The following is a 17877-nucleotide window of genomic DNA, read 5'->3' as shown; positions in this document are numbered from 1 at the left end:
CTCCTGGCATCAATATAGCGCAGATAATACTATTTTCTCCTGGCATCAATATGGCGCAGATAATACTATTTTCTCCTGGCATCAATATGGCGCAGATAATACTATTTTCTCCTGGCATCAATATGGCGCAGATAATACTATTTTCTCCTGGCATCAATATGGCGCAGATAATACGGTTTTCTCCTGGCATCAATATGGCGCAGATAATACTATTTTCTCCTGGCATCAATATGGCGCAGATAATACTGTTTTCTCCTGTCATTAATATGGCGCAGATAATACTATTTTCTCCTGGCGTCAACCTGGCACAGATACTACTGTTTTCTACTGGCATCAATATGGAGCAGATAATACTGTTTTCTACTGGCATCAATATGGAGCAGATAATACTGTTTTCTCCTGGCATCAATATAGCGCAGATAATACTATTTTCTCCTGTCATTAATATGGCGCAGATAATACTATTTTCTCCTGGCATCAATATGGCGCAGATAATACTATTTTCTCCTGGCATTAATATGGTGCAGATAATACTATTTTCTCCTGGCATCAATATGGCGCAGATAATACTATTTTCTCCTGGCATCAATATGGCGCAGATAATACTATTTTCTCCTGGCATCAATATGGCGCAGATAATACTATTTTCTCCTGGCATCAATATGGCGCAGATAATACTGTTTTCTCCTGGCATCAATATAGCGCAGATAATACTATTTTCTCCTGTCATTAATATGGCGCAGATAATACTATTTTCTCCTGGCGTCAACCTGGCACAGATACTACTGTTTTCTACTGGCATCAATATGGAGCAGATAATACTGTTTTCTACTGGCATCAATATGGAGCAGATAATACTGTTTTCTCCTGGCATCAATATAGCGCAGATAATACTATTTTCTCCTGTCATTAATATGGCGCAGATAATACTATTTTCTCCTGGCATCAATATGGCGCAGATAATACTATTTTCTCCTGGCATCAATATGGCGCAGATAATACTATTTTCTCCTGGCATTAATATGGTGCAGATAATACTATTTTCTCCTGGCATCAATATGGCGCAGATAATACTATTTTCTCCTGGCATCAATATGGCGCAGATAATACTATTTTCTCCTGGCATCAATATGGCGCAGATAATACGGTTTTCTCCTGGCATCAATATGGCGCAGATAATACTATTTTCTCCTGGCATCAATATGGCGCAGATAATACTGTTTTCTCCTGGCATTAATATGGCGCAGATAATACTATTTTCTCCTGGCATCAATATGGCGCAGATAATACTGTTTTCTCCTGGCATCACTATGGCGCAGATAATACTGTTTTCTCCTGGCATCAATATGGCACAGATAATACTGTTTTCTCCTGGCATTAATATGGCGCAGATAATACTATTTTCTCCTGGCATCAATATGGCGCAGATAATACTGTTTTCTCCTGGCATCACTATGGCGCAGATAATACTGTTTTCTCCTGGCATCAATATGGCACAGATAATACTGTTTTCTCCTGGCATTAATATGGCGCAGATAATACTATTTTCTCCTGGCATTAATATGGCGCAGATAATACTGTTTTCTCCTGGCATCAATATGGCGCAGATAATACTGTTTTCTCCTGGCATCAATATGGCGCAGATAATACTATTTTCTCCTGGCATTAATATGGCGCAGATAATACTATTTTCTCCTGGCATTAATATGGCGCACATAATACTATTTTCTCCTGGCATCAATATGGCGCAGACAATACTATTTTCTCCTGGCATCAATATGGCGCAGATAATACTATTTTCTCCTGGCATCAATATGGCGCAGATAATACTGTTTTCTCCTGGCATCAATATGGCGCAGATAATATTGTTTTCTCCTGGCATCAATATGGCGCAGATAATACTGTTTTCTCCTGGCATCAATATGGCGCAGATAATACTGTTTTCTCCTGGCATCAATATGGCGCAGATAATACTATTTTACCCTGGCATTAATATGGCGCAGATAATACTATTTTCTCCTGGCATCAATATGGCGCAGATAATACTGTTTTCTCCTGGCATTAATATGGCGCAGATAATACTATTTTCTCCTGGCGCAGATACTACTGTTTTCTCCTGGCATCAATATGGCGCAGATAATACTGTTTTCTCCTGGCATCAATATGGCGCAGATAATACTATTTTCTCCTGGCATCAATATGGCACAGATAATACTATTTTCTCCTGGCATCAATATGGCGCAGATAATACTGTTTTCTCCTGGCATCAATATGGCGCAGATAATACTATTTTCTCCTGGCATTAATATGGCGCAGATAATACTATTTTCTCCTGGTATTAATATGGCGCAGATAATACTGTTTTCTCCTGGCATCAATATGGCGCAGATAATACTGTTTTCTCCTGGCATTAATATGGCGCAGATAATGCTGTTTTCTCCTGGCATCAATATGGCGCAGATAATACTGTTTTCTCCTGGCATCACTATGGCGCAGATAATACTGTTTTCTCCTGGCATCAATATGGCGCAGATAATACTATTTTCTCCTGGCATTAATATGGCGCAGATAATACTATTTTCTCCTGGCATTAATATGGCGCAGATAATACGGTTTTCTCCTGGCATTAATATGGCGCAGATAATACTATTTTCTCCTGGCGCAGATACTACTGTTTTCTCCTGGCATTAATATGGCGCAGATACTACTGCTTTCTATTAACATATGCTATCCTTGCAGAGCCGGGCAAAATGCATCTTTTTTACACCTGTATTTGTGGAACAGAACTTTCCATCGGACTCTGTCAGAGTGAGAAGGTGTGAGGGATTCTCTCTGCAGAGTGGTGACTTCCAACTAGAACCGTCAATCGTGGGTCTTTGTTATTGTTGAAAGGACTGTGGGAATCTTTGAAAACTGGGGGGGAAGGGAGAGTTCGTGGGCATTTGGACAAAAAAGAAAGTCCTGGGGAACCCTGGAAGAAAGACAGCGATGGATGGTAAAAGTGGACGAAGAGAAGGCAGAAACTCCAGATAGAGAGGTTCATGGAAGTATTTAAAGCCTCTCCCCTAAATGGAGGAAGGGAAGAAAAATGATGAGGATTAAAGATTAACAGGTGCAGAGAGATCAGGCTGCAAAAACCAACAGAGGGGTGGAGAGGGAGGGGCTGCCAATTTAATGGGGGCACATTGAGACACAGAACATTTACAGGGAAGTGCACTGGAGCAGAGGGAGTGAAAATAATAAGGCTGGTGCAAGTGAAGGCAGGCATACACGGTGCAGGGCAATGAGATGGAGGTGGGGGAGGGGAGAAGGGGGCTAGCTCAGGCAGTGGCAGAAATGTCACATCATAAATGGAAAAGAGCACAGAGTATGGTATCACTAGGTCCACTGTTCAAGGAAAGAAATTCTATGTGGGCAAAAAATCCTAAGGATACACATGTGAATAAACCAAGGAGTGGCACAGATATTGGGTAAGGAAGGGGGAAGAGAGGAGGGGGCATCCCTCCCGAAGAAGAGGGCACAAGAGGGTTACACAAAGAGGGCACAAATATAGGGTAAAGAAGAGAGAACAGTGCCGTAGTACGGTGCAGAGATCCTGTAGAAGGGGGCAGGCAGAGGGTTACACAAGGAGGGCACACATATAGGGTAAAGCATGGAGAACAGTGCTGGAGTACGGTGCAGAGATCCTGTAGAAGGGGGCAGGCAGAAGGTTACACAAGGAGGGCACACATATAGGGTAAAGAGAGGGCATGGAGAACAGAGCCGGAGTACGGGGCAGAGATCCTGTAGAAGGGGGCAGGCAGAGGGTTACACAAGGAGGGCACACATATAGGGTAAAGCATGGAAAACAGAGCCGGAGTACGGGGCAGAGATCTTGTAGAAGGGGGCAGGCAGAGGGTTACACAAGTAGGGCACACATATAGGGTAAAGAGAGGGCATGGAGAACAGTGCTGGAGTACGGTGCAGAGATCCTGTAGAAGGGGGCAGGCAGAGGGTTACACAAGGAGGGCACACATATAGGGTAAAGCATGGAGAACAGAGCCGGAGTACGGGGCAGAGATCCTGTAGAAGGGGGCAGGCAGAGGGTTACACAAGGAGGGCACACATATAGGGAAAAGCATGGAGAACAGTGCCAGAGTACGGGGCAGAGATCTCATAGAAGAAAGAACACAGAGGGTTACACAAAGAGGGCACAGACATGGAGTAAAGCAGACAGAACGGTGCCGGATTACCCGGCAGAGATCCCGTAGAAGGGAGCACGCAGAGGTTTACATAAATAGGGCATAGATATATGGTAACGCAGAGAGAAGAGTGCCAAAAGAGGGGATACAGTTCCTGTAGAAGAGGGCACACAGAGGGTTACACAGAGAGGGCACTGATATATAGTAAAGCAAAAAGAACCATGCCAAGGAGGGGGCAGAGAATCTTTAGAAGAGGGTACACATAGGGTTACATAGGGAAGGCACAGAATTGGAAAGAGAGCGCACAAAGGGGGGGGGACAGGATCCTCGGAGTCTTTTCACAATAAGAGTGTCTCATAGGCAGTCACATGGTCTATTGTTGAATTCTAAACACTTCACAAAAGCTTGAGAGGGGGGTGAGGGGATACCAGAAAGAAAGAGAACATAGAGTGCTGGTGAAAGTGGTGAGACAGGCAGAAAGAAGACCACTAACAATCTGGAAAGCGGAATATAATAGCAGAGATAAACTATTTGTCAAGGGGAGTATTTCATTTATATTTTCTTAACAGAGCAATATGTATTTATCAAAGAAACTTGGATTACAAGAATAGCATTGGTTTGGTGTTGTGATGGGTGAAGACTTTGTATGGTGACACTTCCAAAATGCTGTCCAGACCAGGAGAAAATATTGTTCACGAAACAGCCGCTGCACAGAGTAAAAGGGAATATGGGACTGAAATATAAAATGTAGCATTCCCATCATATCCTTATAGTCATGAATTATGTTGCATTGAATGCACCAGGGAAATATGTATATTATACATGGCCATAACTAGGGGTGTGCGAGCGGTGGCATCGCACACGGAGCAGGAGCCCTGGGGGCACCTGCATGTGGATGGCAGCTAGTGCACAGCCACCCAGAGCATCCAAGGGGTGCACCAGGCAGGGGCTCTTCACCCTTAAGACCTCAGAGCAGTGATTTACTTCCCAAAGCCGGCGGCCCTGCCCCCTAGGCACAGCTGCACTGCTACCCTGTTTTTGCGCTGATCTATATATATATATATATATATATATATATATATATATATAGATCGGGAAGGCTTAAGAGAGGAGGGGGCCCATGTGCAGCCTCCATATGGGCCCACCCCTCTCTCACTGGCGCAGTTGTGAGTATGCGCATTCGCAGGTCTTCGGAAAACTGCCACTTCCACGATGATTTGTGCAGCGCCAACACGGGACTTCAGGGAGGTGAGTATAATATATGGTCACGGAGAGTAACCAGCAGATAAAGAATTTATTCCGCTCATAATGCTTATTGATGCCTATGATTCTCAACCTGTGTAGAGCTCATTAGTCACTGCTGATTGTCCCGGTTAACCAGTCCTTCGTATGACTGCATGCAATAACCACGCTGGAATATAGTTTTCATTGACCACGTCTGGTTGCACTACATCAGTTGGGAACACTTTAAATCAATCTAGCACATCATCACCAGGACCCCACGCCAGGAAGCATAAACTCAGTGTAATAGAAGCTATACAAGCTCTCCCAAACTGGAAGTTATAGGCACCAAGGGGCCCATTTATCAACGAATTTATCATAAGTAACGAGTTTTAAAACTGTTGCACATGATAATGGTGATCCAGCCAATCAGCTCGTAACGGTCATCTGTTTGAAAAATGACAATTGGGAGCTGATTGGCTTGAGCATCATTTATCATACGCATTGAGTTTAAAGGTGGGTACACACAGGAAAGATATATCTGCAGATGATGGTTGTTCATACACACTACACAACCATCACTGCCTCTGGCTACGGGTGTCACGCCCCCCTTCCCGTGGCCTCTGCAGTAGGTGTATGGGCAGTCGGCTGACCGCCCTTACACACAGCCCGATGAGCAGATATACAGTAGCTGCCATCGGCTGTGCTGCACAGCCAACGCTATATGTCTGTGAACGACATCGTTCACAGACATATCGTCTGTACACACTGGATCGACGTGCACGCGTTCAATTGACCAGCCGATATGTCGGCCAGTGAGTACCCTGCATTAAAACTCATTGCGTATGATAAAACTCATTGCTAAATGGCCCCCAAATGTCATCTTGTTTTGAAAAAAGAAAACAAATATCTGATTGAATGAAAATTAAAAATGAGGCATAGATTACATTAGAGGACTGGTTTTCTAATGTTGTCCAAGATGAGAGAGAGAGAGAGAGAGAGAGAGAGAGAGAGAGAGCGAGAGCGAGAGCGAGAGCGAGAGAGAGATTCAGGGGAAAATTCATGGAGATCGCATTAAATGTATGAATATAGCATTATTAATATTATAATTTATTTATAAGACATCACCATGGCTCCGTCAGCGCCTTGCATGGGGGACAACGTTGAACAAGCTACATAAGTACAGACTGTATATAAATGTACAGAGATAATTACAATGTGCAGTTAGCATAATTATATGGAAAAGAGAAAGGAAGGAGGGCCCTGCTCATACAATCTATGCATTAGAATATGGCATGGCAATAATATACACATTAGGGTTGTCAGTATGCATTCAGTAATAAAGGGGTAAAAAGATTATATTCAGATTTTATCTGCACAGACAATATTATTTTTGTATTGATCTGAATGGGAGATGCCATGTACACTGGAAAATAATTGTGCCACCTAGTGGCCAACTTGCCATGTAAAAAGGAATGTTTTTAGAAAGCAATATGATTTAAAAGAAGTATATTTCACACATGGGTATATCCTGACTTTACGAAGCAAAAGAGATCAGCAAATCTAGCTTGTTATGAAATGTAGCAAATATTCCATAAAAGTCTCTTTAATTCAGGATCCACATTATGCCTCTCTGTACAATATCCCTACTGTCTGCTATGACCATTAAAGGCACAAACAATCTGACTTATTCTTTGACAGGCAAATACAATATCCAAATGTCTACAATGCCATAAGCCTTTGGTCACACAGACCTTAGAGTGACCAGAGGTCATTACAGACAACAGAGAAGCAGCCTCAATGAGGGGAAAGGGGGAGCAATGGCACCCTGGGAACTGGATGGGGGAAGGGGGTGCTGGAAAAAAATATATTATAATAGAATATAGAACAGGAGCCTTTAAGAAAGATGGCAACACAATATTACTAGAGTGTGTTTTGAAATAAAATAAAGATATAATATATAATGGATATAATATCAAGAACTGTGTTTCGAACCTTCTTTATATTATGTTGTAAGACTGATAGACAGACAAACTGATTTTAGCACTCCGTTGTTCCACTACTAGTCCCAAGATATTGATACAGCCTCTGAAATCCATGTAACTTAACAATTGATCAAATTAAATGAACTGCCTCCACATGCTTTATGGAATTTTTTTATTATATATATATATATATATATATATATATATATATATACATATACACACGCATTGGATTCGGTCAATAACCCGACCGCGGGGATTACAAATGCCAGCGCCGGAATCTCGACCGCCGGAATACCGAAAGTAAGTAGCGGGGTTGTGGGGAGGGTTAGGGTTAGACACTAGGGGGAGGGTTAGGGTTAGGCATTAAGGGGAGAGGGTTAGGCACTAAGGGGGTAGGATTAGGCTTAGGGTGTGGGGAGGGGGAGGTTAGGTTTAGGCACTAGTAGGGGAGGTTAGGGCCAGGCACCGGGGAGGGAGGGTTAGGGTAGGGAGAGGGGGAAGGTTAGAATACTGACCGACAAGTGTCAGTATTCTAACCCTGTCGACTTGCCGGCATCGGTTTTCTGATCTTATACACATATATATATATATATATATATATATATATTAATACATGCATACATATACATTAATATTATGATTTGTATTATTAATAATTTTAATTCTAATCATAATTATATAGTTCGTAATCTCAGTAGCTCAGACAATGGCTGTAATTAGGCCTGTCGGTGATGTATCACTTTATCCGTTGTATTTGATGGCTGTTACTCAAATGGCATTTCTGATCATTTTCCCCAGCACAGTAAGAAAGTGTTGCCTGCCCTATAACCTCATATAACCTCACGTTATCTCATACACACCTGCACTGACATATTTCTATGAGCAATCAGTGGAGTGCTGCTAGCCACCATTTCCAATAAAAACACCCCATAAAGACTGCTATTTTAACCCTTTCAAATGTCACCTATGTATTTCAACCTCCTACGACAACAAAGAAATAAAGCAGCAACAAATTGATATTCTGCGTGGAGGAACAATCTCTCTCATGGGACTGTGCGTTTATCAGTGGAAGCACCTGAGACTCTAGACTTGGCTCTGAGGGTGGCTCACACCTGGCAGCTAGTGTACCTATGGGCGGGGCCGTGTGTTTGTTGTTGGAGGGGGCTCCGTGGGCTCCTGAGGTGGGGAAGGGTGATGATTTGCCATGTCTGGAATGTGGGAATTTGCTGTGAAATAACAGAGTACACAGAGCCTGTCCCAACCTGTTCAATGAGCACCCACCATCCAACCACTACACCATAATCATCAACAAATCAGGCTTTGTCTAAGAGTGTAAATAAATGGATTGCAGGCACTACAATGTGCAATAAAAATGCGGAGACCAACTGCCAATGACAATAGGTAGTGGTGCCCTTTCTATTGTGGAAGGTCACGGAAGGTAGGGTACAGATTATGACCACTTGAGCAACAAATCAAAGCAGACAAAGGAAATTGAAAAGTGACAAAAAAATGTATACAAACAAAAACTTTTCCCAGAAAACAGGGCAATGTTTAGTTAATAAATAAGTAATGACTGTACAAGACATGCCATAGGCTTGCTCCCAAGACGCATGTTTCAAACTTGTTGCAGTGAGCACAATATGAGGATGAAATAAGTCTGTATGTTCTGGGCACTGCCAGTCACTGACTGCGCCACACTGTTCATAGATAGGATATTGGCTCCATAGTGTATTACCTTACTTTCAGAAGGTACAAGGTTAATACTGGATAAGCCCTTAGCGTAGTCAGCTATCTTTGGAGCTAAGGCTAGTAAAGTGAAATACTTTATTTGCACAGAATGGCGCCACTCAACAAAGCAGAACTCAGTTTTCAAGAGTTTTGCAAGGACGTAAAAGTGCAGTAACGAATGATAAATGGCTATTTAAATATGTGAACAATATATGTCACCAGAGATGAAAGGATCTCAAGATTTACTGCTTGGATGAAAGAACAACGGACAGATCACAAACTTTCAAATAATTTTAAGGTGTTGCTCACAAAACAAGAGGCGAGCATATATCAGATCATGTCCTGGAGCATAGCTTGACATGGATGGAGAAGGGTGACACTGTAACACACACAGAGGTGTAGTGTTAGCTAAACAGTCACCTGGTAAATGGTAAATGCTAATTTGGAAGAGGAAGTCAGACAATATAATCAATAATGAATGGAAAAATAATGTGATTGTCAAACCATGTCTCATGGGGCTGCAATATTAAGGCTGGATTTAATAAAAGATATGACGTTAGAATATATACCAACCCTGAATCTCACCGACAGGATCTATGCACCATGACAGTGCATTATATAGTAAAGGTGTTTGCAGGATACAGCACAACATCCCAAATACACATATAGACCCCAAAATCTGAAACAAAACATACAATAGGTGCATTCTATGGACAAATCTAATGGCATCTCTCCAAAAACTAACAATATTGTCCATTACACACCTTAAGACCACATTCCATGTAATATGTAATTTATGAATTCAAAAACATATACTACAACACTCAATGATCAAACCATACCCAATAAGAAAAAAAATCCCATCCCTGTCTGTAATATTATGCACCAAGTACTGTCCTTGTCTACACTGTGCTTGTCAATACCTCAGCCCCTCTGTAAATAGGGCTTGTGCTGCCATCACAAGACAATATATGTCACACATCTGTAAATACAGTGGATCTATACGTTACCCCTGACCAATAAATCCAAATCAATTGAAATAAATAAACCTGTGTCCTATACATTGCTGATCATCAGATCATCATCATTGTATTGTGCCAGTATCCATTAACAAGAGAACAGAATATAGAGTATTTTTGGTGGACCATATCTGACACATTATAATTACATATGTGATACATGTCCCTGCGACAGATATGTTAGTATGTTACATACACGTCCCCATGACAGAGAGATATGTGAGTATGTTACATATGTGATACATGTCTAAGTGACAATTATGTGAGTATCTTACTTATGTGATACATGTCCCCATGACAGAGAGATATGTGAGTATGTTACATATGTGATACATGTCTAAGTGACAGTTATGTGAGTATCTTACCTATGTGATACATGTCCCTGTGACAGATAGATATGTATGATATATATATATATATATATATATATATATATATATATATGTGATACATGTCTCTTAAATATGTGATACATGTCCCTGTGACAGATAAATATGTGAGTATGATATATATGTGATACATACATCTCTGTGTGACAGGCATGTTACTTTCCTGCACATAGCTGTATATGAGGGCACAGGCTCTTACCTGGCAGCAGCAGGGCTAGGAGCAGCAGCACATCCATGTGGGCAGCCGAGGAGGGTCCCATAGAGAGCAGGAGTGAGGTGTGAGGTGCTGCTGCTGCGGGATGATGTCTCGGGTGGGAGTTGCACTGGCTGCTGCTGCTGTCTCGGGTAGGAGGACGCCTAAGGGCTATATGCCGGGAGTGCTCAGCAGGTGTCCCGGGAAAGTGTCTCCTATATATCCACCCGATCCCGATCTCTCTAGCACACCAGCCCCGGCTGTCTCTGCTGCTGCAGGAGGGGAAGTCTCTCTCGCCACTCGCCCGCTGCACCGACCCCTGGGAGGGAGAGAGAGAATAAAGGGGACAGTGGAAGAGACACCTCCTACTGGGAAAGAGACACCCCCTCCTGAATAATATACATCTCTCTCATGCGAGACCGCTCCCACTGAGTAATAGAAACTGCCCCACTGACCGTGAGACACCCCCTTCTGAATAATACTCTGCTGCTCCCAGCCTCCCACTATGGCAGAGACCTCCCAACCTAAATTCATCTTACACCTCCCACCGCCGTGAGACACCCCCTACTGAATAATAGACCGCTCCCAGTGCCAGACACACTATATAATAGACTGTGTGCACTGATAATAATTAATTAGGCAGATCCCTAATAAGGAGAGAGTCCCCCCTCTTCCACAGAGACTCCCTCCTGTGTAGGGTACAGTTACTGAGAGACAGGCTGCTGACTAACCTCACACACTGAGAGAGAGTGCATCAGATTAGCTGGCACAATATTGTGAATGCCACTATAAATATATAGTGATATACTGTATTACTCATTGGAAGATATAAGCCTGCACAGTTACCGCACTGATAGAGTCATGTTTTCTTAGACTCTCTTGGAATTGTCACACAGATACACTTGGGTGTGACTCAATCAGAAGTTGCTTTATTCAACAAGATAGCATAGCCTTAAGGTGCCTACACACTTGGCGATGTGCTCACGATGCGATATTGTGTCCGATTTCCCCTTGAACTCTCCCCAGCAGCTCCCCGGCAGTCGTGGGCACGATTTGGTGTTAAAAACTGTCCAATGTAACAAACTATCATTCGTGCCTCCTAACTATTCCAGTGCATCGTGACTGAGATTGTCAGATCTTGCCATATTACCCAGCAGATCTGAAAATGCGATGTATGACCTGCGGGGACGCGCGTCGGCATCGTGATCGTGAGTGGACACTCACAATTTGGGCATATTGTACACGATTTGTCATCACAATGCGTCGGAATCGGGCAAACCGTGTAAAATATTGCTAAGTGTTACTGTGTGTAGGTACCTTTACACCAGTAATGGCAAGAGGTGGCCCAAGGCAGCCCTTCCACCCTCCACCTGTCTCCCCCAGTTCCTTTCTGTTTTATTGTCACATTTGTTTGTTACAGCTTGTAACACTTTGTTTGAAAATGCCTGCCATACGTGGCGACTTAATACTTGGTGAATTGGAAAAAAAACAGACCCTGGTAAAAGGGTTGGTGCATCATGTTATTGTAAATTGCATAATTGTTCACAATTCGTGGCCTTGGACATCAGGGAGCAGTTCCGAGATGACACAATTCACTGCAAATTGCATCATCGAACCCACAGACCGCCCCCTTCTCTGAGGAAGTGGGAGGGTCCGAACGGCTGGTCTACACTCTCAGGAGCATGGGAGAACTCCCTGAAATTTGGGGTTCTAAAGACATTGCAGGGGAGGAGGCAAGTATGATGCCTGCTGATATACAGATAGGTGTCTCTTTCTTAGATTAGATGTGTTATTTTAATTTATTAATAAATAATAAAAACTAAAAATAGCTTGCAGCTCTATTGAAGGTTAGAATGTCAATCACGTGACCCCTTCACTGCATTAGCGTGTCTATGACATCCTTACACAAACAAAAATAACCCTCCCTAACCCTTATGGTGCATACACACGTTGCGATTTAAAAGGACGATTTGAACGATAACGAAATCGTTACCGTTATCTATCAAATCGTCCATTTAAATGGTCCCTACCAACTTACCTTCGACCAGCGACGCGCGGGCATGTATGGGCGATAGGGATATCGCCCATCGTCCCTGCATGCTGGCCAACCTGCTTGATATCGAACAAGTTACTATAGAGACCTGCGATCGCTGATCGCGGGCTGCTGTAGTTGCTGGCAAGTTGGTGGTGTATTGGATGATCTATATAGATCATCCAACAAACCAGTGACGGCATCCAATGAGGCGATAGTGGTTACCCCAACTCTCTCCCCTCCTGAGCTGGTTACCATAGTCTCTTTTGGCATGTGTCGGTAACCAGCGCCGCTTGCACTTGGGGCAGGGCGTTAATAAAGATGATGTCATTGACCAAGTTGCATTTACTTTGAGTAAATATAACAGACAGGACCTAAAAGAAGTTACTGCTCCCTTCTGCAAGCACAGTGGCCATTAGAACCAATCATTTTGATCCTTATAATGGTTTAAATGCTTTTACTAGGGCTAAAAATGCAAGCAATAGCATGATTTGTGATGACAGTGGACAATGGGACATAGTTTAAACTAAAAGAGAATATTATAGACTTAGAATAAATAATTATTCAAGATGCATAATCATCATGAGATATAAGCTGCTGCCACTCATTTAAAGAACAAATTCCATAGCTTATCTCTGAGACTATTATCATTGATTGTTTAGACATCTCCTTACCAAAACACTCATTAACCTAGATACGCCTACCAGTACAGAGACACCACCCCATATTACGAGACAGACCCCAATATATGATAGACACCCTCCATATCTCACAGGTGCTCCCCCACTGTTTGAGGCACCTATCTATTTCTATCTGTTGGTCACAGAATATTAAATAAAGGGTTGTAGTTAGCTATTTATTCAGCCGGCTCCTTATACAGAATAAAATAAATGTTTATATGATTTGGATCACTGACTATAAAGTGGAGGAACACATGTTCCTTATATAAAACCCATTCATAGGTAGAAAACAATATAACATACAAATAACTAGGGGGACTAAATAAATAGTTTGGAATATATCTTATTAATATTAATAATCTATCAAGCAAAATATTTATGAATCATAAATAGTTTGAATACAAATGCAAATTAAAATGATAAAATACAAAAAGATTAGCTAATAGGAAACCATGAGCTGTTCGTTCATATCTGTGAAGTGAAATCAATCAGTTTTGAATGTCATTGTAAAATTAGTTTAAAATCAATTCATTAATTTTGGAACTGTAAATGATCCCTAATTTAACCCCTTCACTGTGGAGGGTTTTCTCACTTCTGTGCTGAGCCCCTTCTCTCATATTTGATCTCATCACATTCCAACATCAATATCAGTTAAACATCTGTTTAATTTAAGATGTATTAAAAGAAAAAGTGCACTATCATTTTCAAGAGCAGAAATTATTATAAAAACATACATAAGGAATCCATGCCAAATGAATGCCAGAGCAAGTATTATTTTGCATGTGCTTTTAGTTTGCCATCTTGCAACTCCAAGGAAAAAAAAAAACACTTTGGGGTCAATCCTATTAGCCGCGATGATCTCGCCGGCGCGAGTCATCGCGGCAGCCTGGATTCGCGGTCTGCGAGCAAAATTCTGCGAATTCGGGCTCATAGGGTGCGATGTGCTGGTCAGTTGCTGGCATTTTAACGCCGTTGCAATGGCAACTCGCACCCTTCGCGGCTAATTTTATTGTCCATTTTGGTTACATTTTATTTGCCTTTTAGAAGAGAAAAACAAGGTATGAGGGGATGCTGAAAAGTCTTCGGCCTCACAAAGAAGAAAATGGCCTAAAGCACAGGTTCTTAAACTCAGTGCATGTTTTCCAGGTCTCCTCACAGAATCGCAAGTGAAATAATTAGCTCCACCTGTGGATCTTTTAAAATGTGTCAGTGAGTAATGAATACACCTGTGCACCTGCCAGGAGACCTGGAAAATGTGAACTGGGCTAGAGCCATGGAACTTACAGACTATTACACATATTCTCCCCGAAGTTCAACACGTTTGGCACAGCGTTTCTGGAGTTTCTTTAACACTTCCTAAAAAAAATCTGAAGTTTGATCTCTCAAATACTGCTCTGCTGCTGATATCACCTCCGAATCTTTCGAAAAATGCTTCCCTTTCAAAGTTTTTTTAAGTTTTGGGAACAGGAAATAGTCTGATGGAGCAAGATCTGGGGCGGGATGTACTAAGCATTGCATCGCATCCGTGATACGATACATCTCGCCTCTCTACAGATACATATCTCGGTTGAATACCGCGGTATGTACCTAGAAATGCGATTTACATCTCAAAGGACAGCTCTCCCGATAGAGCTGTCCTTTGCGATGCCCCCGTACAGCAGGAGTTCCGGGTTTAACACCCAGAAGTCCCTCTGGCATCTTTCTACGGGCATTGTGCAGGGTGATATTGTCTGGTGATTACTATATACTACATTCTAATGACCCACACCATTTAAAGGAGGGAGACTCCCTGATTTCAAGTGTGGGTGCCCCATGCGTGCAGCTGCCAGGATGATACAGCAATTAGTGCCCTCCCCCCATAAAGGGAAAGCATATGTTTTATGTAGCACAGTTTAAAATTGGTGATCACAGGATTGGAGCTTCATGACAGGGGTGTTGCAGAGATTGGGGCTGGGCACAGCCTTTCTTTCAAAAATTCTGGCCCTTCATAGAGCCCCTTCGGCCCAGATATGAGTGAACAGGATTTTGTCGGCCCCAATTTATATATCGAATGGTACTCGCCAGGGCTGTCCTCTCTCTCTTGTTTTTGGACTGTGCATGGAAGCCCTGGCGAGGGCTATTAGAGTGAACCCTAGTATTACAGGCCTTAAAGTGGGTTCACGAGATTATCGCCTTGCCCTCTTTGCGGATGACCTACTTGCGATAGTAACTAATCCGGTTACCTCTCTTCCTAGTTTAATGAAGGAATTCCAGCATTTTGGGGACCTCTCTAATTTTAAGATTAATTATAGTAAATCTGTAGCCTTGAATGTCACCGCTTCGGTTGAGACAGTCTCTGCACTAGGTGCCTCCTTCCCCTTTAAGTGGCAGGCTTCTCTTAAATACATAGGTATATTTATCCCTAGACATTTATGTGACCTATTTGCCCTTAACTATACACCTTTGCTTAGTTCCATACGCAAAGAACTGGATCAGTGGAGTCTGCAGAGGTTTTCGTGGCTGGGACGTCTAAATATTATTAAGATGAATGTACTCTCATCCGAAAGTTTGTCTGGGGTTGTAGGAGCCCAGATTCAAACACGAAGTGTTCTTTAGGCAAAGGTGTCGGGGAGGTCAACAATTGCCAATGATATCCACTTATTATCAGGCCATTGTACTCTGCAGAGTTCTGGATTGGACTCGGGGCACAGTGGATAAGCAGTGGGTGGAACTGGAGGCGGTATCGTCCAACCTTCATTTGAGCACTTTGCCGTGGTGCTCTAAGATTCCTCGTTCCACACACCCTTTAGTGGGTCCTGCACTGGAGATGTGGAAAAAATTGCGTGTTAAACCTGGGATGTCTTCAGTGATATCTCCTCTTACGCCTATCCTTTATAATCCCCATTTCCCTCCTGGGACCTCAGGGCGTTTTTTTTCCACGTGGTCCGCTGCAGGGGTCACCTTGTGGCCAGTGGCCAATTTATACCTTTCTCAGATTTATGTGCCAATACCTCTCTTACAAACCAATGTTTTTGGGCCTACACTCAGATCCGACATTTTTCCTTTTCTCTTGGAGGTTCAGTAATTGCTAGGGATATGACACCCTGATTCTATGTGCACGCACCGGCAGTCTCCCACACATATAATCTCAGGTATATATGAAATTTTACTGCATAACTTGTTTATAGGTGACCCACTCTTTGTGATGGCCAGCGACAGATATTTTATTAAAAAGGACATACATATTAATTGGGACAAAGTGTTTCAAGTTTCTAATGCGTGTTCCAATAGCTTGGAGATTATAGAAACGCAATATAAAGTTTTGACAAGATGGTACCGCTGTCCGGTCATTCTCCATAAATGCTATCCCACGGTGTCCCCTCTCTGCTGGAGGTGCCTTGAGGAAACAGATACGATGATGCACATCTGGTGGGTTTGTCCACTAATTGTCCATTTTTGCAGCAAGATAATAGCCTTGGCTTCGGAGATACTAGACTACACTGTACCATCTGGTCCGGATTTCTGGTTGCTCTCACATACATCTGACCCGATTTTTCTACATAAAAAGTCTCTTCTTTGACATATCAATAATGCTTCAAGGGTGGTACTCCCAGTCCGTTGGTGCTCTCAGATTCCTCCTACTGTGTGGGAATGGTGTCAGCGCCTAGACTTTTATATGAATATGGATGATGTTCTCTACTCAGCCCCTGAGAAACACTCTGCGTTTACTACTCTTTGGTCCAGCTGGATTGAGTTTAAATCCTCTGCCTCATATGCTGCCCTCATTCCCCATTCTTAATGTAATAATGTGTTTTTTCTTTTGGTTTGGATATTGGTACATTCAGTGTCTACCTGCATTACCCCTCTCCCCCCCTGTCCCCTCTTGTCCTTCTCTCTTTATTATTTCTTTTCACCCCCCCCCCCTTTTTTTCTATTCTCTATTTTCTATTTTCTTAAAAAAATATATATATATTTTTCTGAATATATTTCTGACTATTTTATAGGAGAATTTGTTGTTCCGTAGATTTAACAAAATTATTTTTGTTTTGATATCTGTTTTTCTGTATGTCTAAATATGGATCTGTATTATTATGTTTTTCCTATACAGTATTATGTTTGGTACCGATATTCTGCAATGATATTTTGTTGTTTTTTGCTTTGGAAAATAAAGAATTTATAAAATAAAATTGGTGATCACTAAACAATAACTACTTGGGGGAGGGGGGTCACATCATTTGAAAGAGAAGACTCTCCTCTGAAATTCAGATGTCCCTGAAATAATGGAAGCTAGGATGGGTGAGATCTTCCCCATCCCTGGACTCCATGTTTAATTATGCAATATAGCACTGATCACACACTAACTTCTATGGGACCACATAGCTGAAAGAAGGGACTCCCATATTTTTTTTTAAAAAGTGCTCCCATCTCTCTAGGTGCCAGAGAGATTCAGGGACTCCACCGTCCCTT

The 17877-nt window shown here is 42.3% G+C and overlaps 1 protein-coding gene across 1 annotated transcript in view; it reads right to left on the bottom strand.

Moving 5' to 3' along the window:
* BCAM (basal cell adhesion molecule (Lutheran blood group)) overlaps positions 1-11124 on the bottom strand; it is a 95924-nt gene extending 84800 nt beyond the window's left edge. Inside the window, exon 1 of the mRNA XM_088450975.1 lies at positions 10726-11124. Coding sequence (XP_088307101.1) covers positions 10726-10786 — 61 coding nt within the window. The 5' untranslated portion in view covers positions 10787-11124. The remainder of the gene's footprint in view (positions 1-10725) is intronic.
* Between the last annotated feature and the right edge of the window lie 6753 nt (positions 11125-17877).

Source organism: Taudactylus pleione, unplaced genomic scaffold (assembly GCF_031769625.1).
Source record: "Taudactylus pleione unplaced genomic scaffold, aTauple2 ptg000535l, whole genome shotgun sequence".
Taxonomy (NCBI): Eukaryota; Metazoa; Chordata; class Amphibia; order Anura; family Myobatrachidae; genus Taudactylus; species Taudactylus pleione.
This window is presented reverse-complemented; position numbering and strand designations above follow the sequence as displayed.